Source organism: Camelus ferus, chromosome 12, assembly GCF_009834535.1.
Source record: "Camelus ferus isolate YT-003-E chromosome 12, BCGSAC_Cfer_1.0, whole genome shotgun sequence".
Lineage (NCBI taxonomy): Eukaryota > Metazoa > Chordata > Mammalia > Artiodactyla > Camelidae > Camelus > Camelus ferus.
The window spans coordinates 41,702,959-41,727,982 of NC_045707.1; the positions used below are offsets into that span (position 1 = coordinate 41,702,959).

Here is a 25,024-nt window from a genome sequence, read left to right on the forward strand (position 1 = left end):
GAAGGGAGGGAGGGAAAGAAAGAGAGAAAGGAAAAGAAAAGAAAAGGGAGAAAGGCAGGCAGGCAGGCAGGCAGGCAGGCTCAACAGTGGCTAACTCTACTACCCCTTTTCCAACCCCAGTACAACTACTTTTAAGAATTTTGGTTTTTACTTCTTTTGGATCCCTCTATGTGTGTATCTCATTGTTCTTGATCAATTTTATACAGTTGACCCTTAAACAACTCACATTTGAACTACACAGGTCCACTTATATGAAAATATTTTTCAACAGTATACACTACAGCATTAAACAGTCCATGGTTAGTTGAATCTGAAGATGCAGACAAACCTCGAATTGGGAGAACCAACTATAAATTATACACACATTAACTGCCCCCCCTTCATTGTTAAGGGTTAACTGTATGTAGTTTCTATTATGATTCAAGACAACATAACTTGTATTACTGCCTCTCCCCCTTGCTCCCCACTCACCCATCAAATCACTCTTATTAGTTATTGTATTATATTGCCTTAGTTTAGTGACTTTAAATTACTTAAAATTCAATTTTTTGTTCAGTCAAATTCAGATGATCCTACATTTTCAAATTAACCCAAAATGGTATACAAAGCACATTTTGACAATGTACTGATCTGGATTTAAATTCCATTTTTATGAGTTCCTGAGCCATTATATAATGCACTTCTTTTTCCTCATTTATAAAATGAAGAACAAAATTTTCTGAGCTCCATTCAAAATTACAGACAATTATTTACATACATAGATAATTGTATGAAAATAATTTGCATATATGTAAATAATTTAGTTCATAGTGTTACATCATCATGATTCACTAAAAACTTTAAATAGTATATTCCTTCTCTGTAAAATGAGGGCAAATTCCAAGTTTAGGACCTATGCTAAATAAAAACAATTCAGTTTTTAAAAGTTCTGTAATTTGGACTTGGAATAGTTCCTCCATATTGAAATAGAAATAAAAGAAAGTATGATAAATCAAATCTTAGCTTCCCCATGAAACACAAAAGATGAAGGACTCTGTAAAGTTAGCTTAAAGGGACAAACGGTATTTTCTTGACTTTCTCATAATAAATGATGCTTGAGCTGAAGTCTACATTCTAGTTATATTCTGTGAATAAAAATTGGTAATTCCTGTCTGGAGAGGTATATTCAATACAAATCCTCAAATGTAGCATTTTGTTTGTTTGTTTGTTTTTACAGAATAGAGAGTAGTGATATTTTAACCCTTGATAAATATCTAAAATGAATCTCCACATGTAATATTTTTGAACTTAATAAGCTGCATAAACACCATTTTGAAATTGGCAGTTTGTTTTCAATTCCCTGTGAGTGAATTCAGTGTTTCTACGACAGTGTTAAGATGGAGAAGGATATTAAGAAGAGAGGGGGGTACATTTTGTCTTCTTTATACTGTATCAGCCAGTGTCCACGATAAATCTTTTAAGAAGAAAGCAAGGAAATGAACCCAATTCTTCTGGAGGATCCGAAATTGGAAACCCGAGATTTACATATGGGCTATTCCACTGTTTCTGAAAAAGATTTCCATCTCTGTTTCTTAACTTCATTTACAGTGCTGCCGAAATCTATTTAGTGTCCAATAAGCTACAAAGACTTCACAACAGAGGACGCTTTTTAAGTGCTATTATAAAAAGACACACAAATCACACTCTTTTATATTAGTGCTACATAACCATAAATCTAGTGATATTGCAAGATTATTCTTTCACAGAAGAAAGCTCAGCTTTCTATTAGTAGGAATACACAGATTGATTTACCCACACTTGTCACTGCACAAGCTAAAGGTGTTTCTTCAAATGATTAACACTGAGTAGTTCCAAGGTCCCAATTCTGGATTGGGGCCTGACTGGAGAACCACATCTGGCTAATAGCGGACAGATGATTCTCAGGTCTAAAATAGACATAATAATCCCACTGCTTCAGCCAATAATGGCTAACCTTCAACAAAATTGCTGTCATGTTTCCCAGGATTGGCAAGACAGTGATCTCTTAAGTTGTAAAGAATGCCTGCACTAAGAGCTCCAAGGAGGGTCTGGAAATCAGAGCTGCAGAGCTCGAAATGGCAGGAAGGATTTGTGCGGCAGTGTAGGCAGGGCTCCACGGGGGTCCTCCAACCTCCTAGATGCTGAGGTCTGTTGCTATGACAACAGGGACTCTTGCAGAAGAAGGGAAGAGAGAAGCTCAGATTAGGAGGGGTTACAGAATAGAAACGATGAGACTTTCTGCATCACTATCATGTTGTTTACTCTCTTAACTTGCCTGATAAATCTACAGAAGGACTTCAGATGAATGTATGAAAGAGAATAGCCTTGCAAGACAATAAACCTCATGAGAACCAGGGCTCTGCCCATCTTGTGCCTCAGCCTCTCAAACTGTAACTCAGGGAATTAAGTAAGCAGAATAGAAGCTTACTATTAACTGACTATCCACCATGGTTAAGAACTCAGGTTAGGATTTGGGCTGAGGCTACTAGTTATAGTTGTATGATCTTGAGCTAAATAACTACTTAAATCTCTCAAGGCTTCTTAAATATAAAATTATTTGAAATAGCCTTGAGCTGAAGATCCAGATTTCAACTCCATAAAACCTAATACTCTTTCCAGAAGTAGTTTTCTTTGTAGATTTTCTTCCTTCATTTTGTATGTCCAAATGGTTCTGAAAAGATTCTTCAGAATATTCTCTCTAAATGCGCCATATAGGTCAAAATATGTGCCTATGTCCCTCATGCAAATTTCTAACAGAAGAATTTGGCATGTATTTTTAGAAAACACAATTTTGTTACTCAGCAAATGATAGCAAGGAGCAGATACCAATGCCCACATTTGCCAAGGCTCAAAATAGCTTGTTTTCCTAAGTACCCCCTACTTACTAAACTCACATCACACAATGGAAAAAAAAAAAAACACTAAAGAGGAAGAGGTTCAAATGAAGGATGATTAGTGTTATTTCTAAACCCTAGTTTAGAAAGACACCACACTCCCCTTCTCTGCAGTGAGAAATAAAACAGAGGTCCAAAGTAGCTCTTGTAGTTTTACTCCTACATATTTTCAAAGCCACGTGGAAGATCTTATCTTCCAGTCACACCAAAAATCCATTTCACAAATAGAGAAACAAATATGTGATTGCATCCAAGCTCCAGATCTATTCAAGTAAGAGCAGCAAGATTCCTCAGGTTTCATAACGAAGTTTCAGGCACAATTCTCTAACAACGTCTGTTTCCAGAGAAGGCGATAAGAAAACACTAAAATTTCACACTCAACTATTTTCATCCTCAAGAAAAAAAGAAAAAAAAAAGGGTTCCGTTGGGGGTGGGGGTGGGGAATACTCAAAAGAAACTGAAGACAGGTTTTAGCTAGGGTCCAACAATGACTGATTTTCTACTTTTGGTGAAGCAATTTCATTACCTGAGCCACAGTGAAATAGGGGTAATTCCACCTTGCAGAGCGCTGTGAGGACTCAGGGAGATGGGGGAGAAATGTGTGTGCAAACCCTTTGGAGATAACGGAACATCATCTAATGTAAGGTGGAGGTATCACGGCTATTAACTGTTGTAAAGATTAGCCATGTATTTATTTTGTCTTAATTTTTTTTCCCTAAACAATGAGTTCAATCTTGACTCTCACCTTGGCAGAACTAGAGACAAATCAGGCAAGACACAAGTCTTTCTTGGTTGTCTTTCTTTTTTCCAAATCTCTCCTTAACTGCTCATGTCCTCTCCCTCTCCCCTCAGCCTCTGGTACTGATGTTTAAGGGGTGAAACAGAATGTGAGAGGCACTTGCCGAGTTCAGTCTGTTCCCTAATTGGAGACTAGGCCTTGGCATGAGGGCCAGAAAGGAATCTTTTAAACTCAGGGAAAGAGGAATGAGTTTCATAACATTGGAACCAGAAAAAAGGAAGAAGAAAAAACAAGGAAACTAGCACAACATTGTAAATCAACTATACTTCAATTAAAAAAAAAAAAAAAGGTCTAATGCAGAGTAGAGCAAAAAAGAAGCGAAAAAGTGGAGTATCACTTATGTACTGAAGAAATGATAGCCCAATAAGGTGACTATCTGTGTGTTCAATGGAATCCTTCTGGTCCCTTCTTCAGTATAGTTTTCTTATGTTAAGGTTTGAACTATTACATGGCTTTTAATTTAAATTTTCCAAGGCTTTGTTACACTAACTTGTTAGAAATATTGCCACCAAGTTGTTTGAAGAAGGTAGTGAAAGACTCAAACCACTCATGTTGAAATCTTGCCCCCTTCACATACTGGCTGCATATTTTGGGGCAAGTTACCTAAATCTTCTCTGTGCCTTAGTTTCCCCAACCATAAAATAAGGATAGCAGCATGAGGATATTATGGGAATTAAATGAAATAATGAATGAAAATAGCTTAAGAGTTTTTGAAGTTGGGTATATGTTAGAGTAGTTAATGGTAGGTTTAATTTTATTATTGTCAAACACTTACTACTCTCTGGAAAAGATACATGCACCCCAATGTTCATAGCAGTACTATTTACAATAGCCAAGACATCGAAATAACCAAAATGTCCATCGACAGATAACTGGATAAAGAAGCTGTGGTATATTTATACAATGGAATACTACTCAGCCATAAAAATAATAAAAGAATGCCTTGTGCAGCAACATGGATGGACCTAGAGATCATCATTCTAAGTGAAGTAAGCCGGAAAGAGAAAGAAAAATTCCACATGAGTGATATCATGTGGTATCTAAAAAAAAAAGAAAAAAGAAAGGAAAAAGAAGACACTAATGCACTTATCTACAAAACAGAAACAGACACAGACATAGTAAACAAATTTATGGTTACTGGAGGGGGAAAGGGAGTGGGAAGGGTTAAATTGGGAGTTCGAGATTCGCAAATATTAACTACTATATATAAAATATATATTTTCTCCTGTATAGTACAGGGAACTATATTCAATATCTTGTAACTTATAATGAAAAAGAATATGAAAATGAATGTATGTATGCATATGTATGACTCAAACATTATGCTGTACACAGGAAATCGATACATTGTAACTGATTATACTTCCATTAAAAAAATACCCTCTGTACACAGACAGCACTATAGTCATTCTAGCTCATTGGAAACAACAAAATCCTAAAGTTTCTCACCTGAGAAATCAACTTGTCCCAACATTTAAATACCACACTTACGTAAGGGAAAAATAATCATGCATAAAGAGGGAAAGGGCTATTTTTTTAAAAGGAAAGAAAAGGAATTATGTTAGAAATTGTCTTGGAAAAATAATGAAACCTATCAGCAAAACATCATTTTACAAACCCTAGAAGAGAATAAAAGACAAATTATGTGACCAATGGCATTTCTCTAGGAATATATGAGATATCAGATCAGATATCAGATAAAGGAAAAGCAACAGAAATGTTCTGGATTCCACAAAGCTTCTAATTCTATTTCATATGGCATAGTCATTAAATTGGGATAGTCTGATCTATATCCACTAAGCTTTACAGTTTCGGGTTCAAAAATTTGCAATCAATGCTTCAGTTCACTCCTCTCTTGACCCTTAAATTTCAGTTCCAAGTCTGATGCCATTTAAAACTTTTATTATTGGCCTATAAAGATGAATAATATTCATTAATTATGGGGGCAAAAAGATAAGGTCAAAATGAAATCGATACACAAGAGAAACTTCTGAGACTATCAGAAGGGAAGAGAAACCACAAAAATACAAGATGCAGGTGAATAGCTCCTGTATCAGTACAGCCTAAGGAGAAACCATCTTAATTGTGATTCTGGCACAAGTTAACTGGGAAGCCATTTGAGGTAGGGTAAAAGGACTGAGCAAGACACAATTCTGAGACATATGCACTTTCAGGCTTTGGAATTTTGTCTATGACGATGCTGACAACAGAAATGATCATTGGCTATTGGCACCTTACTGTGCCAAGGATCGCATTCAGCATTTTACATGAATGAATTTATCCTTACAGTGCTATTAGGGTTGCTGGATGGATATGACACATGAAAATACAAGGTTCCCAGGTAATGTGAATTTCAAATAAACAATAAATCATTTTTTATCATAAGTGTACCCCATGTAATACTATTGCAGAAAAACGTGTTACAGCTCGGCGTTACAGCTTAGTTGTGACAGCAACCTGGATGGGGGCGAGAGACCAAGCAGCACTCAGAGAGTTGGAGAACTCAGGTTTACTACGCCAGTGGGCCCAGAGCAGTTAACACTCCAAGCTCTGGACCCCTTCTGTAGGTTTTACACAGGCCTTTATAGGCTGCCAGTTTTACACTTTACAACATCATATGCAAATAAGTATAACAGAAGTTGACCAACTAGGAACAAGCTTTGTAGGAACAGACCAATCAGGAGTGAGAAATAACCAATCAGGATTGAGCTCCATGCAAATAAAGTACTACAGATGGACCAATCAGAAGTTAGGGAAGTGGACCAATCAGAAGTGAGAGTAATAACCAATCAGGAGTGAAGGAAATAACCAATCAGAAATGAGCTCAGGGAACCAATAGAATTTTAGGGGTAAGTAAGCCATTTCAGAGGCAAAAAGTGAGATAGAGCCTCTGGGCCAGGGAACCAGATGATGCTGGCACAAGAGTGGGGGCCCTGCTGGGTTTTTTATGGGGCTTCCCGCCTCAATATTTGGGACATACTTACACCAAAAGGTATCCGTTGTTTATCTGAATTTTAACTGTGAGTCATCTGGTAACCCTAACATTGTGAGTTAGGTACTAATATTCTCATTTTGCTGATGAGGAAACAGATTTTGAGAAATTGTCATTTTCCTAAGTTTGTATATGTACTTGGTAACATATCTGGGTTTAAAACAGATATCTAACAACAAAGCTTACATTGATCAATAATACCACTATAATGCACTATTATTATGCTCTCTCCTATATCTGGATGGCCACCCCCCATCCTCTTCTTGATATCTTAGTTGACCTTCAAAGTCCAATTTGTAGACCATATGCCTTTTGAACCCTCCTTAAATCCTTTCCCTAGTAAGAATGCTCCCATAATTTTATTTATATCTCTGTTCCAGCCCTTAATACAATTTGACTTCTTTTACAGCAGGTTAAGTATAGATCACTGTAGTGGAAGTTCCTCCATATACATTTCCCTTTTCTAACACCACCTCTGTTTCCTTTTGGGGAAGGGTCTTTCCCTTACTGTGTGCAGCCTGGGTGGGAGGAGAAATCAAGGAATCTTATCCTCCTATTCTAAAAGCTGAAGGGAGAGACCTCCTGTCCTATCCTTTCTCTCATCACTCTCTACCCAACCAAGGGAAAGGCACATGGCCAACAGGATTTCTTCCAGGTCTTCAAAAACTTGAACCAAATGATTCATAACTAAAAGAGACATAAGGTTCATTTATTCTGGGTAGTCAAATAGTCCTTTCCTTAGTTTCTGTTCCTTTTCCAAGGCTGCTTCTCCAGGCTTTCTATCCATATACTTGAGATTTAAATTCCTTCTTTGCTTAGATTAATCAGTTTCAGTTATTTAAAAACCAAAGAACCTTGACTGAAGTTCATCTTCAACATGACTGTGAGCTCCCTAAAGTCCATGTGTAATTCAGTTCTATACCATTCCAGCCCCAATGTGGTACTTTCCAAGTCAGTATTTATTAGTATACAGTAGGCACTCAGAAATGTTGGTAAACTCAAAGGGGGATAAAAGAACTGAAATTGTTCAGGGCTGATGACACAGAAGATCTACAAGACTTTCTTCCTCTTTCTTTTCATACTTAACAAGTCTGGGTTGGCTTTTAGGAAGCACTTTGGGAATAGGGATTATTCATTTTGTAAAAAGGAGATGGATGACTTAGTAGGCCTCCCTATGACTAAAATGTCCATGCTGCTTCTAAGATCTATGACTCACTCACTACAAGAAACTCAATTTGAGTGCTCTTCTATACTCTCCCAACAGAGAACTGTGATGCATTAGTACAAGCACACTAAAAATAAAAGGATGGAATCAAAGCCATATCTTAAGAGGAGTTTTAAATACTTTAAAAAACAAGTTTCTAGCTGTAATTTGTTTAATTTTTCTTAATTATAATTCTGTGCTAAAGAATTGGTTTTATTTATATTTTCAACCAATAGCCAATGCAAGTAGTGTTCAAGAATCTATGATAAAATTATGATAGATTTTATACCATTAGAAATACCTTAATAACACTACTTTAAATTTTTAATGCATTAATATCAGTATAGGATGCCAGTTAAAGGCTGACTCTACTCTGCCTGGGTCAAACAAACAGAATATTCTGTACAATTCTGGGCACTGTATTTCAAAGAGGCAATAATAAAATAAGGCTTCTTCTAAGAGTATAGTGGGTAGGATGATAAAGAATCTGAAAACTATGTTGCTGAAGGAACCACCGAAGAAACTAGCAAATGTTTCAGTTGACAAATAGCTCAAGATGAGTTTTTGAACAACTAAAAGATCACCATTTGAAAGAAGAATTAGATTTACTCTGTACAACTTCCGAATGCAAACCTAAATCAGTGCGTAGAATAGATTTCAATCAACAGCAAATAATCAGCCTTTGATAAGGCTACCAAGTTCTGTGGGAGCACTGGGAAGTTGGAGGTCAGTTCTGGCCAGTGGGATCCAGAAAGGCTTTTGGAAGGAAGTGGAAGTTGGGTTACATTTTGAGGAAGGAGAAGGGCTAGACAGAGATTTATTGGAGGTAGAGGCCTTCCAAAAAGAGGGAAGAGCTAGAGCAATGGCAGAGAAGTGAAAGAGTAAAAGCCTAACTGAGAAATAATGAGAAGTTATGGACAGTTAAATTAGAACAAGGCAGGTTACGGAGTATAAAAGAAAATATGCCAGGAGAAACAGGGAGAGGTTAGACTGTAGAGGCTTAAAGACTGGGCTCACAAGGTTGTGCTCTCCTTTGGACAGCCACAAAGATTTTTAAGCAGAGGGGGAATATTAATCATCTTTGGAGGAGAACTTTGGGGTGGTCTGGAAAAATAATTAAAGAGAGCTACTGAAGGCAATTCCCCACCATCCAAAACCCTTCCACTGGACCTTCCAGAATTCTCTTCCCATCAGTCTTTTCTCAGATTGTTCCCTTCATCTTCTTTCTCTAATGGAAGCCTGGCTCTTCCCAGAGGTCACAGCTTCCCTGTGGTACCATTCTTCTCCCACAGCTCTGACACCAAAGGATCTGGAGGAGGGGTGTGTCTTCCTTGAGTCTTCATGCCACCTTCAGACTGTTGTTCTTCCCTCTTCCTTAAAACCCCCCAGCTTGAATCTCAGGTTGTCATCTTATATCACCTTCTATCCATCATCACTGCACCCACCTGCTGCCTCCCAGGTCATGCTCCCTCATTCCTTGATGAGGTTAACTCCTGGCTTATTGTCACTCTCCCAGCACTATCCAGTTCTTGACAATTTCAATACCTATGTGGATGATCCTTCCCAAACTCTGGCCCCTCAGTCCCTGAGAGTTTTTTTTCTCCAATGATCTTGCCCTTCATCAATTACAGTCACTAACTTCATAACCTAGCCTAGACCTTGTCATTTCTACTAACAGCAATGCCGTCCATAGTATCAGTGTAAACTTTCTGCTCTCTCACAACCACCTCTTATCTTTTCAGCTCTTCCTCCCATAACCTAACCCTCCACACTCTTCCAACCCCTCTGGGACCTCCAACCAAGTGATCCATCCTACTGACTTTCCACTGAAACTCACTCCCCTCTTTACCAAGCTTAAATCACATCAACTGTTATCATTCCTTCTAGTGCATCTTTGATTTTCTCTCTCTCTCTCTTTTCCAAATTCCTTGGCAAAATCACAATCTTGATGAAATGTAACTCTACATATATTCTAGGTCTTTGCCCATGCAGGTAAACAAAGTTAAAGAAAAACATACAGCCATGGTAACCAGTCCTACTTTAATTTCGTGACTGTGAATCTCAAATAGTTCTTTAACATGGGCCAGAAACCAGATTTCCACTGTCTGTACCATCATACCATCCTCTCAATAAATCTCTCTCCTTTCTCACTCTCAGTTATGACCTTCCTTCCCACATTACAGATCAAAACTAAAACAGTGGGAAAAGAACTTCTTAGACCCTCATCACACTGCCAGCATCCACGCCCTCTCCCTTCCCATCTGTTATCATAGATCAACTTCACGATTCTTCTGTGCATTGCTCTCATTCCTCTCACTGACGCTCACATCACGAATTCTCCCTGTCCCCAGTGCCATGAATTATCTGCTGGAGATTTGCTATTTTGAAAAGCAACTCTCTTGACCTCACTTCTCTCCTAGCTGCTGCCCTATTTCTTCACTACCCTTCACAGCAAAAGTGCTTTTAAAAAGTTGTCTATATTCTCAGTATGCAATTCATAGCCTTCCATTCTCTCTTAAACCCACTTTAATCAGGGTTTCATCCCCACCATTTCCCCAAAACTGCTCTTATCAAAATCACCACCTATCTCCACTTGACTAAAATCAATGGCCAATTCTTATTCCTCATCTTACTTGACTTTCAGCAACACTTAACTTAGAGAACCACTCCTCTCTTCTTGATAAACTTTCTTTACTTAACTTCCAAGACACACAATTTCTGGTTTTTCTCTACCTTTACTGGTCATTCTTTCTTGGCCTTCTTTGCTGGTGGTCCATGTTCTGACCTGTGCGAGATTTCAGCCCTGATCCTCTCTCCCTCTTCTGCCTCTATACTTCTTTCTTTGGTCATTTCTTTCCACATCATGGCTTTAAAGACTATTTACCTGTGAACAATAGTCGATTTTATATCTCCTTCCCAGACCAATCTCTCAAACTCCAAATACATTTATCCCTCCCCCCATGTGATCTAATTGACCACAATCAGACTTCTGATCTTGACCCCAATTCTGCCCTCAAATCCACTAAATTCACTTCGCCTTCAGCTTTCTCCATCTCAGTTGGAACCAAGCCCTGTCACTCAAGTCAAAACCCATAAAATTATGCTTATCTCTCCTTTCTCTCTTACCCCAAATTTAATCCATTGAAACACCAGAGCTCAACTTTAAAATGCCTTCAGTCTCCAAAATCTCACCACCACTTCTGCTACCTCCAATAAGAGCTACCATTATGTCTCAACTGGATTATTATGGTGGCCTCCTCTCTGACCTTCCTCCTTTTAGCCTGTATACCTATAGTTCTATCCTCAGATAAAAGCCAAAGTGATCTTGTTAAAATAGAAGTCAGATCATGGGATTCTTCCGCTCAAAACCCTGAAGGGCTCCCACTTCACATATGGTTCAAAGTTCTTACAATGGCCTACAAGACCCTGCTCCATCTGGTCTCTCTGACCTCTCTGAGCTGATATTTCCTCCTCACTCCAGGCTTGGGGTCTCCATGCTTTTCCTCCAACTGCCAGACTCATTCCCATCCTAGGGCCTGTGCACTCACCACCCCTTTGCTGGAATGAACCTGCCCATCTACATCGCTCTCTCAGCTCCTTCTAGTCTTTGATCACACAACTTCTCCACAACGTGGCCCACCCTGATTGCCTTATTTAAAATTGCAACATGCAATCCTACTACCTAACTGCCCTACTTTTCCTTTTATCCATAATATTTATCTTATTCCTAAACAGTACTGATTATATTTATATACTGTCTATCTCCCCCAGATAGTATATGAACTCTCCAAGGGCAGGGACTTTGGTCTGTTTCATTCACTGATGTATCCCAAGTACTTGAAGAATGCCGAACAACCAAACAGGTCCTCAGTAAGTATATGCTGAAAGGTAGGTAGACCAACTAAAAAGCAACTGCAGTTTGTCGATTTGGAAAGAAATTTGAGTAAATCTATAGTAATAATCTAAAACACAGCTAATGAAGGGTCAGTTTAGTCCTACCCTACGAATTACTTACTGGAGGTACAAAGATAAATATTCCAGAATCCATGCCTTTAAAGGCCTTATGGTAGAGAGACAGACAGTTTCAAAATGCTAAAAGATTATAGAGCAAATCCAGGGTTTCCTAGAGGGAACATCTTGAACAAAGGCTGAGGGACATGACAGAGCATCGTATGTCTGGAGATGTGAAAGCAAGTCAGTCTGGTTAGACTTCATGGTCCAGCTGATGTGGCAGCTTGGCTAGACTGGAGTCCCCAGTTACTCAGCGAACACTAACCCAGATGCTGCTGGGAAGGTGTTTTATAGATGTGATTACAGTCCTTAAATAAGAGAAATTATCCTAGATAATTTGGGGGCTGAAGCTCTTAAAAGCAGAGCTGAGGCTTCTCTGGAAGAAATTCTACCTACAGACAGCGACTTCAGCTGTGCCCAAGGGTTCCAGCCTGCCCTTTGGATTTCAGACCTGCCTAGACAGCTCCCACAATCATGAGTCAATTCTTTTCAATAAATCTTCAGTATAAATCCTTTATTGGCTCTGCTTTTCTGATTGAACCCAGAAAAAAGCATAAGCAGCAGTAGGGACTAGATCATGAAGGGCGTTTGTTTTGAACATGCTAAGAGCTTTGGACTTGAGCCTATGATGAGTATTATGCGTAAAGTGAATGGCATGATCAGAGGTGGAGATGAATCATTCTGCATTAGGTGTGAAGGGAGTACTGTGGCAGGAGGCAAGAGGAAGAGAGGAGGAGGCTGCAGGAGGCTGGGACACCACTGAAGTTACCTGTGAGAACAGTGAGGTGAGAACCGAGAAAGAAGGCCATCCTGGAAGCCAGCAGTTAGTGTTTGGGGAAGAAGTGGTGATGCCTCCTGGTCTGGTGCATCAGGAGAGTCTGCCAGCCACCACACTGTGGTAAAAGGAGGTCACAGGGCCTCACCACAGCCCTGATTAAGGGGAGGAGGCAGAAACCAGTGTTGGGTTGGAGAATGGCTGGGAAGGGAGAGAGCAGAGCAAACAAAAGTAGATTATTCTTTCAGAAGTTTAGCTCAGAACAGAGGAGAAGTAGCAGAAGAGAGAAAAGGATACAGTGTCCTGTGAAGATGGTTGGAATGAGAGAAGCCTTAGTCTTCTTCACAGACCGAGGGGAAAGAAGGCTCAAGAAGGCTCAAGAGAAGAGAGGTGGCCAAGGCCACTGGTGAAGGATACAGGTGAAAACTTGGTCAAGGACAGTGGGAAGACCCTCATCTTCTGAAGAAACAAAGGAAAGGAGTGAAGGAGGGGTGTAAACAGAGATATATTTGGAGATGGAGGGTAAGGGACCTGCAGTAATTCATGTCCAATGGCCCAGAGTTTCTTAGTGAGGTGAGGAAATAAGGGTATGAGCTGAGAGAGAGAGATGATGGTGTGGCTAGAGAAGGCAACTTGGCTTGAGTTGAGGCTGGGTGGCCGCCTGCAGGGACATTAGACAGAGGAATCAGGATTGGGTGAGAATTATACTAAGTGACTTCTGAATTCCCTCACAGTGTGAGGTTTCTATGAGTCTCTCTTGCTCAGTGATGTTTCCTCAGCACTCAGAACAATGCCTGGCGTATCGCAGGCACTCACTAAATTGTTGAAAACTGTATGAGTGAATACGTCAATGAGCTTCTCACCCAAGCACACAAATAAAACCTTTTAGCTGTAATTATCAACTTTGATATAGACTTATTTAAACATTTTTAAGAGATCACAGATGCTTCCCCTGAAACTTGAAAATTTCTATGACACTAGTCTTCTCCCCTATTTTGAGGAGGATATGGGCATAGATCTGAAGATACATGGGCCAGTCAAGCCATGTAACTCAGGCTTCAAAGTAGGCTTTTTCAGCTTGACTTTTTCCTCTGGGCTATCATACAGAAAATTATCAAAAAAATGGTCAAATATGTTTTGTTTCATTATACAGTAAGTTTTTTGAACTAAGCAAGTCTACTGGAATTTTCATTTAGATTCTACTATTGTGGAATGTCGCCTTAACTTTTTTTTTTTAATTTTATTTTATTGATTTAGTCAGTTTATGATGTGTCAATTTCCAGTGTAGAACACAATTTTTCAGTTATACAGGAACACACATATTCATCGTCACATACTTTTTCACCGTGAGCTACCTACCACAAGATCTTGTATACATTTCCCTGTGTTATACAGTGTAAACTTGTTTATCAATTCTATATATACCTGTACCTTAACCTTTTCTGATACATCAAGCTCTCTTTCCTCCTATTACCTTGGTGACATTTACCACTGACTGAAGAGACGATTAAAAAAAAAAAGACTCTTTTAAAAAGCAACTTAAATATGAAAACGAATATATGTATGTTCATGTATGGCTGAAGCATTATGCTGTACACCAGAAATTGACACAACATTGTAAACTGACTATACTTCAATAAAAATTTTAAAAAAAGCAAGCTTAACTGGAAGTATGGCATAATTAGATAATAAAAATATAAAGCAGGCTGTGTTTGCTGCTGCTGAAATTTCCCTGTGGAACTCTCCCCATGAATTACCTGGGTGGAAGACTTTGGTTTTCCCATTAGTGATTCCAGAAGAGCTTGCCTCCATTTTTATTGACCTTCTGCCTGGTGGGAGCGAGGAATGCCTGACCACGGGCAGGCGACGTGACCCTGGGCAGCTTGCCACACTTCGCCGTTGATGGATTTGCAAACGCTTTTCAGCCCCATGAATAGATAAACTTAAACCTGGAATGAGAAAGGGCACCATTATATTGAAGAAGTCAGTTCAGAATGGCTAACACGCCAAATTATTTTCTGGTAAAATCCAGAAAGCATTAAATAACTGTTTTAAATTCTTATGGGGATGCTAGTAATACTAAAATTGTGATACCAGTTGATTTTCACATTACATTATTTACTGAACATTGTTCCATTCAAAAGTGGACATCCTCCATTACCAAAATGTGAGTTTTATAAACAGAGATCCAAAAAGTTAAACATTAAAATTCTTTCCAGGGAGTTGGGAGTATAGCTCAGTGGTAGAGTGCATGCTTAGCATGCATGAGGTCCTGGGTTCAATCCCCAGTACTTTCATTAACAACAAAAAATTCTTTCCAAAATTCTGGAAAATATGTATATAATACTTATGCTGTTGTCAGGGGCAGTGAGGATTAGAAACTGTAGTTGTATCTGGAATTTCAATAAAACCCAAGAATTTATTCCATGGTATTCACATATGGGCCATAGTCAAAGCTTGAACTCAGATTTATACCTCTAATAACCTTAGAATTATGTACATTTTTAGAGCTATTTTATCTGGGAAAATTTCAAACATATTAAAAGTAAAAAGAGTAGTAAAATGAACCCCATGTATATCCAGCTTCAAAAAGTAAAGATTTTCCCATAAAGCTAAAAAAAAGTTCCCATGTTCATCTCTTCCAGTCCTTTTGTTGTTGATTTGCTAATTAGGTGACAGAGGTGTTTAAAGTAAATCCCAGACTCCATGTCAATCTCATCAAAACCAATACTGATTGCATTGACTTACATCAATTATAGCAGTATGGGCTACAGTTGCTGATACATATAAACTGTATTAAAAAATTGAGTTCAGAAGATAGAAAATACTCATATCACCATCAGATGTTGCTGGAAGTATCAATTCATTACTCAGAAAATGATAAAAGGAAAGAAGCAAGCCACTTATCTGACCTTTCCTTTAACCGTATTTCAACCAAATACTTGACAAGACAAAGTTCTTCACTACAAAAGAATTCCAGCTAATAAACTACTGATGGAAAAGAGAATTAGAAAATTATTTTAGAAGTCTCAGTAAAATATGAAAGGTTATATGATTTTTTTCAAAGAAGCCCTGGGAAGACAGAGCTGGAATTCAAACTCACAGTTGACTTAATCCAGATCTATTCTTTTAAAAAGACAAGGAAAGGTGTTTGTTAGCCTTATTTGATGCCAACCAGCCAGAGGAACTTGGTCAGGAATCATGCCATCTGATGAAGAAGAGCTAAGCCAAACCAAATTGCAGAGTTTTTTTTAATTAAAAGGAAAATATCTGTGAGTCTGTTTCTGTTCTGCTATATACATTAGTTTGTATTATTTTTTTCAAGTGGTTACCAAAGGGGAGAAGGAACAAGGGAGGGGAACATTAGGGGTATGGGATTAAGAGATACAAACTACTGTGTATAAAATAGATAAGAACAGGGATATACTGTAGAACACAGGGAATTATAGCCATTATCCTGTAATAATTTTTAAGAGTATAAACTAAAAATATTGAATCACTATGCTGTATGCCTGAAACTAATATAATACTGTAAATCAATTATACTTCAATTTAAAAAAGAGGGAAATCTCTTGAAACTTGAAGGTAGAAATTTAGAGTTGGAAGTTACCTTAGTAGCTAGCTAATTCATCTAGTGTCTTACACAGATGAGGAAACCGCACACGGCATGGTAAAACAATCGGCTTACAGATTATCAGTACTGGAAGGCCATGGGGAGAGATCTACTAAAAACCCAGAAATGACAGGAAATTAAGTCAGCAGAGGTAAACTGGAAATCAGAGATCATGTATCATGTCAGAGGTATGAAGAGTTACTTTAAATTTCCACAAGGTGGGGGGAAAATGATGGGCTAATTTGTCAATTCTAACAAATTGTAAGAAAGGATGACTCAAATCAGAATGACGTTTGGTGAGTTAAGAAAGTATGAAAACAAAAACAACAATAATAAATAAAATATGTAACAGAGAAACCTGGGCAGAGCCCATCCAGGCAACAGTCTCAAAGTTGAAAAATTCCAAATGCACAGCCAGATACACAGTTTTCCTCTCTTTTATTCCCTTAACTGCCCTAACTCCATCTGTGCTCACCAGACAACCTTTGGCTTAGGATTTGGCTTTCAGTGCAGGGAGAGAGTAATCACACAAGTGTTTCCATCTCCCCTCCAGACAGGGTTCTGGGTGTGGATTAGCAAACTGGCATCCTGGGTTTCCACACATCTGCCTTCTCATGCACTGCTTAGTATATATAGCCTGCTCCCACGATCCAGTTTCTAAGCCCACAGTTGCTGTGAGCCTGCACCTTGACCTTGGGAAATTCACCCAGGTAAGGCCTGCCATGCTGGGTGGCCCCTTTGGGAGGCAACCTGGCAGCCTTCCCCTCACAGTGCATACCCTGCTCTGATGCTCAGCTGCCCAGGCAAATGTGAGCCTTATTCCCAGGTGTCTCTCAGGGCAGGACTAGCACCACAGCACCAATCTGGCGTTCCTCCACTCCACCATGCTCCCTACCACCGTTACACGCTCCACATTTCCAGAGAGGTGCAAAACAAATGTCTGGAGACCCATCAGGACTCCAGGAGCATGCTGATAGATTTTCAGGTGACAGACGAAGGGACTGGAAGAGATGCTTTAAGTCAATATCAGACAGTACATGCAGTCTCAGTCTACAAATACAGAATAGATGGCTCTCCCCAAAACATTTCTTCTTGTCCCTTTTGCCAAGTATTATTGGGCTGAAGGGACCAGGATTGTGACTCAGTGTGGCCCTTCCAGCTCTTATGTAACTCCCCTCCAGGAAGCAAAAAATGGTAGAAATGATAATAAATAAATGGGTGGAAATAAATGGCACAGGTACTCGAAACTGTTGAATTCCTTGTTAAATATCACAATGTAGGTCATGGGGAAAAATTTCAAAAATAAAAGAATTCATGAATATTACCAGGAGAGGATGGGTATCAGGAAGATGAGTAAATTCCAGGGAAATCTGGGAGAAACCCTTGATGCCTGAGCAAATCCACATGGGTCCTCCAAGAATTAAGTTCTCAGGGGTACAAATAAAGGGCCTGGACCATCAGAGCTCTCCTCATACGAGACTGAGTGAGTCCACAGGGAAGAGATGTATAAACAAATAATACAAAAGACAGCAAGTATACTCCAGTCTATGAAAAGTTAACATTTAAAGGAGATTCAGCAGTCACATCCTCAGAAATGAACTCAGTTGATAAACTGCATTGTCCAATTTGTTCTTAATTACTTTGGGGGAAAAAATGTTGATACTGACCTTTAAATGCCAGGCACTGTGCTCAGTGTTGATCGTTTTCCCATTAATGCCTTACCTGGACCCTAAAAAAACAAACTGGTATCTTCACTTTACAGATGGGAAACCTGAGGCCCAAGAGGTGAAGTAACTCATCCAAGGCCACGCAACGAGTGAGTGACTGAAACTTTCACCCTCATCTTTCCCACCACTGCTCTTAGAGGCTAGAAGTCTGAAATCAAGGTGTTGTGGGGTCAAACTGCGCTTCCCCCAGAAGCTCTGGAGGACACATCTGCTCCTTGCCTCTTTCAGCTTCTCATGGGTGTTCCCTGCCTTGTGATCATATCACTGCCATTTCTGTCTTCAAGTCCTTTTACCTCCTCCTCTATGTTTGTGTCAATCTCCCTCCACATTTCTTTGAAGGACACATCTGATGGCATTTAGACCCTCCCTGGATAACACAGGATAATCTCATCATCTCAAGATCCTTAACTGCAAGCTCTTCTGCAAACAAGATCCCATGTGCAAGCTCCTTTTCCAGTTGCCACTTTCACAGGTTCTGGGGATTGAGACATATATATTTGGGAGCCATCATCACAGAGGGCATTTCCCAAGGTATGGACTTTGGTCTTCTTCCTCTTCAACCTATCCAAGTGATCTTCTGCACTCCATGTCTCCAGCTGCCACCTTTGTTATGGTCACCTCCCAACTCATGCTTGCTTTGCTGTCTCCAAAATTTCAAGACCATCTTTCCTACTTAGCTTGAGTTTTCTCCTGAGAAATTCAGTGGGTCCACAGAAACACAATTCATGTTGAATATTCTAATAATAAAACACAGCTCAGATTTCATTTAAGCTCCTTGTGTATTTTCTTTGTTTTTAAAAACTATCTAAAATGTAAGTATCTGCCTCCATAAAATAAAACTCTTCAGTACGCTGTGTTTCTGGCTCACCTCCAAGGTGCACTGGTTCTGGCTGCATCGTGCAGTGGAAGTGTGCCCGTGTAGAAGTGATTTGCTTTCATCTAAATGTCATCCCTGTGATTCAGAAGAGCTCTGTGCCACGGGAACATCTGTAGCTCCGTCAGTGTTTTACAACTTACAGCAATAGCGTCTATGTGTTGCATTAACGTCCTTGCCAGTTCTTCAATAAATTACTTCAATAAATTACTGAAAAATTATGTTCGAATGTCATCACCGTGAGCTAAACCTTAAGGCTCACCTATTCCTAATTTAAAAAAAAAAATCAGTGGAAGGGGATGCTTACTTCAAGTTTTCTCTTTTTCTCAACTTTAACTACAAAGTAGAGAACAAATCCATCTCAGTAGCCCGATGAAAGGACTTGCTCCAGCCCAAACCTCCTCCATCACACCAGGTCCCTGGGCATGTCATGCCTCCTTCTGTTTGGTCTTCCTGCATTGTCAGAGGCTATTTAAGATTGACATCAGCACATTACCCAAATCTGGCAGCACCAACACATCAAAACTTGCCAAGTCACCGTTTTTTGTAATTTCATGAAAGTTTGTCTGTCTAAAGCCACATTATCTTGGCATTTAAGCACTCTGTAAAGAGACCAAAATGCTCTGGACTAGATACAATTATTACCCAGATTTAACTTTTTGTTCAATGTCTATATGAAGAATTTATAGACTCAGAAAGGATAAGAGCCTATAAGAATGTTCAACCAGCATACAAATAATTCAATAATTCAAATAAAGTGCCAGGGGTAAATTACAAGGGTTTCTCTCCTCCAAATTCACCTCTTGACTCTTTATAGCCTTTCTGATAATTTCTCTCACTGCTGTGGCCAGGGTTGATTTAGAGTGTCCTTTTTACCCCTGCTACAGAATTCTACTAGAAGAACTTCATTTTCAGAAACCATGGCGACAGAGTGGATTATAATCCCCAGTTCTCCATAATTTCTCTTTGCTATGGGACCCAACAGTGTTTCCCAGTAGAAAGGGAAAGTGTGTTCCCTGCTCCATTGACTTTGGACTTGGTCTTTATGACTTGCTTTGGCCAGGATGGGATGTTAGTGGACATGATGAAAGCAGAGACATAAAAAGTGCTCCCATAGTGTTGGGTGAGTTACTTCTTACCCTGCCTCCTGTTTCATCACTTCTGAGGGCCCTTACAAGATCTACTCCTGTCTGGGGGTCTTTCCCACCATTCCCACTCCGCTGGGCTCTAATATCCTCGCCTCTTTAGACGTAGTAAAGGCTCCCCACTGTTGGCAGACCCCAGGTGCTTCACCATCTCTTATTAATTTCCTTAACCCAACCACCTTTTGCAACCTAAAATGTGTTCATTAGTTGGAATTCTGTTTTTAACTGAACCTTGAACTAGAGTCTTGGAAATCCATCTCCTTCCATTTTAACGGTTAAAGATTCAACATTCTCATAACTCGACAACATCACTGAAAACTTCTTTGGAAGATTCTCAAAAACTTCATGTTTGCTACCCTTTACCTTTAATCCCCAAGATTTTCTCATTTGGGGTCATTTTTTTTTCTTTACTACTCTGAAGGCTAATCGAAACTCGATTTCTCACTTCACCTCATCATGTGATAGTTACCGTATCCTAAATCTTCATCACATTCTCACTCAGGGAAACCCTGAGAGAATGACTGCTGATTTCTTGTCATCTCATGAAAGTTTTAGGGTTTTCCTTGTGTTCCATATACTTAGGCACAATGTACTCCCCACTCCCTCCTCCTCACACACCCCCTACCCCATAGAGAGACATAAAACATATCAGAACAGAAAACTCACAGGTATTTAAGGATGTGAACAAGAAGGAAGCAGCCAATTTTAAGTATACCCTGAAATCAGTGCCTTCTAAAAGAGTTCTTTTGAGATCTTCAATTGTCTCTCCTTAAGAAGCCAGTAAGGCATCTCTGATTTTCCTAAGACGAATTTAACTATTTGGTATTTTTCATAATAAAGTAGCAAGGTGAAATGTTATCATACCCCAGGTACATACAGTTGGAGGTAAGTAAAAGAATAGCTAAGTAGAAAATAAGTATCTACTTCACATGGTGAAGCCCACACACTGTGAAAAAGTATACACTAAATCCTCAACTTCAGCAGAACCACTTATTAAATGATGATACTACCAAGTAAGCAATTTAAGTAGTGCAAGAACAGCATTTCATAAGATCCTTCGACTCAACTTTGTTACTTATCTTGATTGTCGATCAAATGCTTCTAGAAGTGAAACTTCAGATAGTTAATCATCAGTAACATCCAATGATAAGCACTAACTCCTTAGAGGGAACAGTCCGTTATGTAAGATTTTGGTCATTTAGGCAAGTGAGTAAAATTTAGTTAAAAAGAATTTTTTACATGATAATTTATTTCTGCTGACAACTAGTGAGCCCTACACCATGCTCAGCCCAATGGCAAACAAGGGCGAGGAAGGGACAATCTGCCTATCAGAGGAGTATGTTGTCACAGGAAAAGTTATGCAGAAGTAACTCTGACAGAAGGATCTCGAGATGTCAAAGGTCCACAGGGGAGGGACAGTTCAGACCACATGAGCTCCAAGGGGAAGAAGGAGTTGGCACACTTTTCCTATAGAACCATAGTAAAATTTTTTGGCTTTGTGGGCCATATGGTTTGTGTTGCAACTACTCAACTCTGTTATTGAAGCCCCAGAGCAGCCATAGATAATATGTAATTTAATGTGCAGTTGAGTTCCAATAAAACTTTACTTATGAAACCGGGTGGTGGGCTCGATTTGGTTCATGGGTTGGGTTAGAGAATTGGGAAGAAAGCTATGGGGAATCATCACTAAGCCTGCATTGCTGGGTATGTTTCTAACAGGCAGAGGTGGAGGGAAAGAGCATTCCTGGCAGCAAAAGCATGAGGGTATGAAAGGACAGAGTGAACTCAGGAAAGGAACAGGTGTCCAGTTTCAAGCCTGTGTTAAGATAGGTGAGCAGTAACATTGGCTGTTTAGACTGAAAGTAATGACAATGACAACTTTTGTATGGAAATTTTAATTGTTTAGAGAATTTGTGAAGAGCCTTGAATGCTGCACTAAAAAAGATAACCTTCATTTTAAGACAATGGGGAACCACTGAAGACATGTAAACAAAGCAGGGGGTGCATCATCAGAGCAAGTATTTAAGAGAACTGCTCTACTCCTCTACCTCAATTCGGACAACAGATCAAGGTAAGAGTCCGAGGGGCCTGGGTCAGAGCAGCCGCAGGAGGAACACAAACAGACTGGAGAGATAGACTGAAAGTAGATTCTGTAGAATCTGATAATCTTTTTGATGTTTAGAGAAGAGAGGAAAGAATCAAAGTTTACCTTGGATCTGAAAATAGTAAAGGAATAAAAACACGGATGAAATATTTTGATAGGCAAGATGTTGGGTTCAGCTTTGGATACGCTGGGTCTCTGGCTCCCTGGGACATCCAGGTAAAATGTGCAGCCAGCACCGCTAGAAATAGAGGTGTGGAGTTTGGAAATGTTTCTGGCTGGAGTCCTTTGCCTAGAGGCTATTGAATGTTGAGGCTCTGAGAGGGATGATACTTTCTGGAGAAAAGAGAGATCACAGATAAAATCTTGAGGGAACTTCTAGGAGAACAACCAAAATTACAGCCATGACAGTCAGCACTTGTTGAGGGTTCACCGCGTGCCAGGCGCTGTTCTAAGAGCAAGAAATAAACTAACCCATTTAAGCATTGTGTCAATCAAACATGGTGCAGACACATTCTTTATCCTCATTTTACAGATGAGAAAATCAAGGTACTGAAATTGTAAGTAACTTACCAAGGGTCACATGTAAGTGGCACAGCCAGGATTTGAACCCGGGCCGCCTGGTTAACCTACCCAGCAGTGCTGCTCTCGGCAAGAGAAGGGAGTCAAGGGAGCTAACTGCACACTAAAGGAAGGCTGAGAAAGGTGAGAACTGAGAAGAGAAAGGTTTCAAGCGCACTGAGAGAGAAATGGATGCCAAAATATAAGAAGCTAACAAGTGAGAAGAACACAGGAAGTGCAGACAGTGACCCCAGCACAATAAATTCAGGTCGTCTGACAGACAGAGTAATGGTTCCCCTAAAACGTCCACGTTCTAAATCCCTGAAACCTGTGAATATTTTGCAGATTTGACTAAGGACTTTGATTTGGGGAGATTATCCTGGGTTATCTGTGTGGGGGAGAGGGGGGCGGGCAATCTCATCACACGAGTCCTTAAAAGCAGAGAACCTTTTGTGGCTGGAGTCAGAGAAAGATGCAGAGCTGTCAGCTCACGGAAGGGCTGTGAGGCAAGGACTGGGCAGCTCTAGAAGCTTGAAAAGGCAAGGAACAGATTCTCCCTGGAGCCTCCAGAAGGAGCACAGCTCTGCTAACAATGTGATTTTAGCCAAGCGAGACCTGTGTCAGACTTCTAACCTGCAGAACTTTAAGACAGTAAATTTGTGTTACTTTAAGACAGAGTGTGTGGTAACCTGCTACCCCAGGAACAGAACAGTAGTTGAAGTTCCCACCTATCCTTCATCTGATGAGTATTCTCGACAACGACTCTAAGACCGGAGCGTCATCCCAGGCCATGACTACAGCCGATGGGCCTTCCCCAGGTCGGCACGACCTCCCAGACATCCGAGGCAGCGCGCTGAGGGGCCAGTGAAGGAGAGACGGTGAAACTGGCCCTGTCTGAATTTCTGTAATCAATATGAACTCTAACTGACCATAAAACAAATGTTTATTCAAAGAGGTCGAAAAATTTATCAAAACTTACTCCAGAATACAACCCGTTAATTATTTACTGAGTACAGTTCTATGCTAATAATGGTATAATTAGATTTTTCAACCATACAATGTGCTTCGATACACATTTGATTTAACAAATGTTTGAAATCATGAACAAAATGGCATTAAAGAACATGGACTTTGAAATGTAACTGTTTAATTGGATCTACAATGATTATTTCAAAGGAACAATGAAGGTTATTTATGTGATTTGAATTATAAAGTTGATGTTGACTAATTTTAGTTCTAATTTATTAAGTCTGATAGACAATTAATGAAAAGCCCTCCGGCAATAAAACTTGTTATATTTTAAGCCCATCTGAAATGCCTTAAATTATTTTTTAAGAATTGTAATCCATTTTCCTTAAGTAAACATTTATTTAAAATAATTTACCCCCTACCTTGCCAAAATATTTAACAAAAAAATTTGCTCAAAGCAAGGCATACATTCACTCATTCTCACTCTTTATGATCTTTTAAAATTTGTTTTGTCATCAGTGTTACATGGTGCTGAAAGCCTGTCCCTAAAGTCAAATCTCAATGTGTTATGAGTCAAATGGTTGGAATCAGGAATGTACACTTTCATAGCAGTGTACCTATTTTAAGTCTTAGCTGTTCAGTAAACGTGGGATGACAACAAGATTAGGTCCCACAGAGAATAAGGAAGGGGAAAATAAACATGGTATCAACATTGTTTTTAAATACATGTCTGAGTCACTAGTGAACAAAATTCACTGCCATTAAACACCTGCTGCAGTGGGTAAACTTTCTCTTATATTTGGGATCAGTGAACTATGGCTCACAGGCCAAATCTGGCCCACCACCTGTTTTTGTAAATAAAGTTTTATTGGAAAACAGGCATGCAGTTGCTTACATATCATCTGTGGCTGTTTCTGCACTGTAATGTAAACACAGAGCTGAGTAGTTATGACAAAGACCGTACGGCCCTCATAGCAGAAAATATTTACTATCTGGCTCTTTACAGAACTTTGCCTACCACTGTCAGATCAGTATTACTAAGGAATTTGGAAAACACTGCTCAGATATTGTGACCTAGTGAAGTAAGCTATCTCTTAAATGTTTTACAGACCGTATCTGTTTAAAATTGAAAACCTTAATGGCTTGAAATTTCATAGACTCTTGCATTTACCCTCCCTTGTTTTATTTTGTGGGGCATGGCAAAATACCTGTGTAGCTGCTGGGCCTTTTTACAAACTAATGTGGTAGTGAGGAATACATTTTTGGGGGGTTGTAGGTAACAGGAAGAGTATAAACAAAGCTCTAACAGACTGCAAAAAGGGTCATATGGCCTAGTGGATA

General features: G+C 39.5%; 1 protein-coding gene and 1 non-coding gene across 2 annotated transcripts in view; one reads left to right on the plus strand and one right to left on the minus strand.

The window, feature by feature from the left end:
• Nucleotides 1-25,024, minus strand: part of ANO4 (anoctamin 4) — a 309,704-nt gene that overhangs the window by 166,709 nt on the left and 117,971 nt on the right. Inside the window, exon 2 of the mRNA XM_032493545.1 lies at nt 14,451-14,642. Within this exon, the coding sequence (XP_032349436.1) occupies nt 14,451-14,505 (55 nt within the window). The 5' untranslated portion in view covers nt 14,506-14,642. The remainder of the gene's footprint in view (nt 1-14,450; nt 14,643-25,024) is intronic.
• On the plus strand, nt 14,919-14,990 carry TRNAA-AGC. Its single transcript has one exon. It is a non-coding gene; the product is annotated as a tRNA-Ala (tRNA).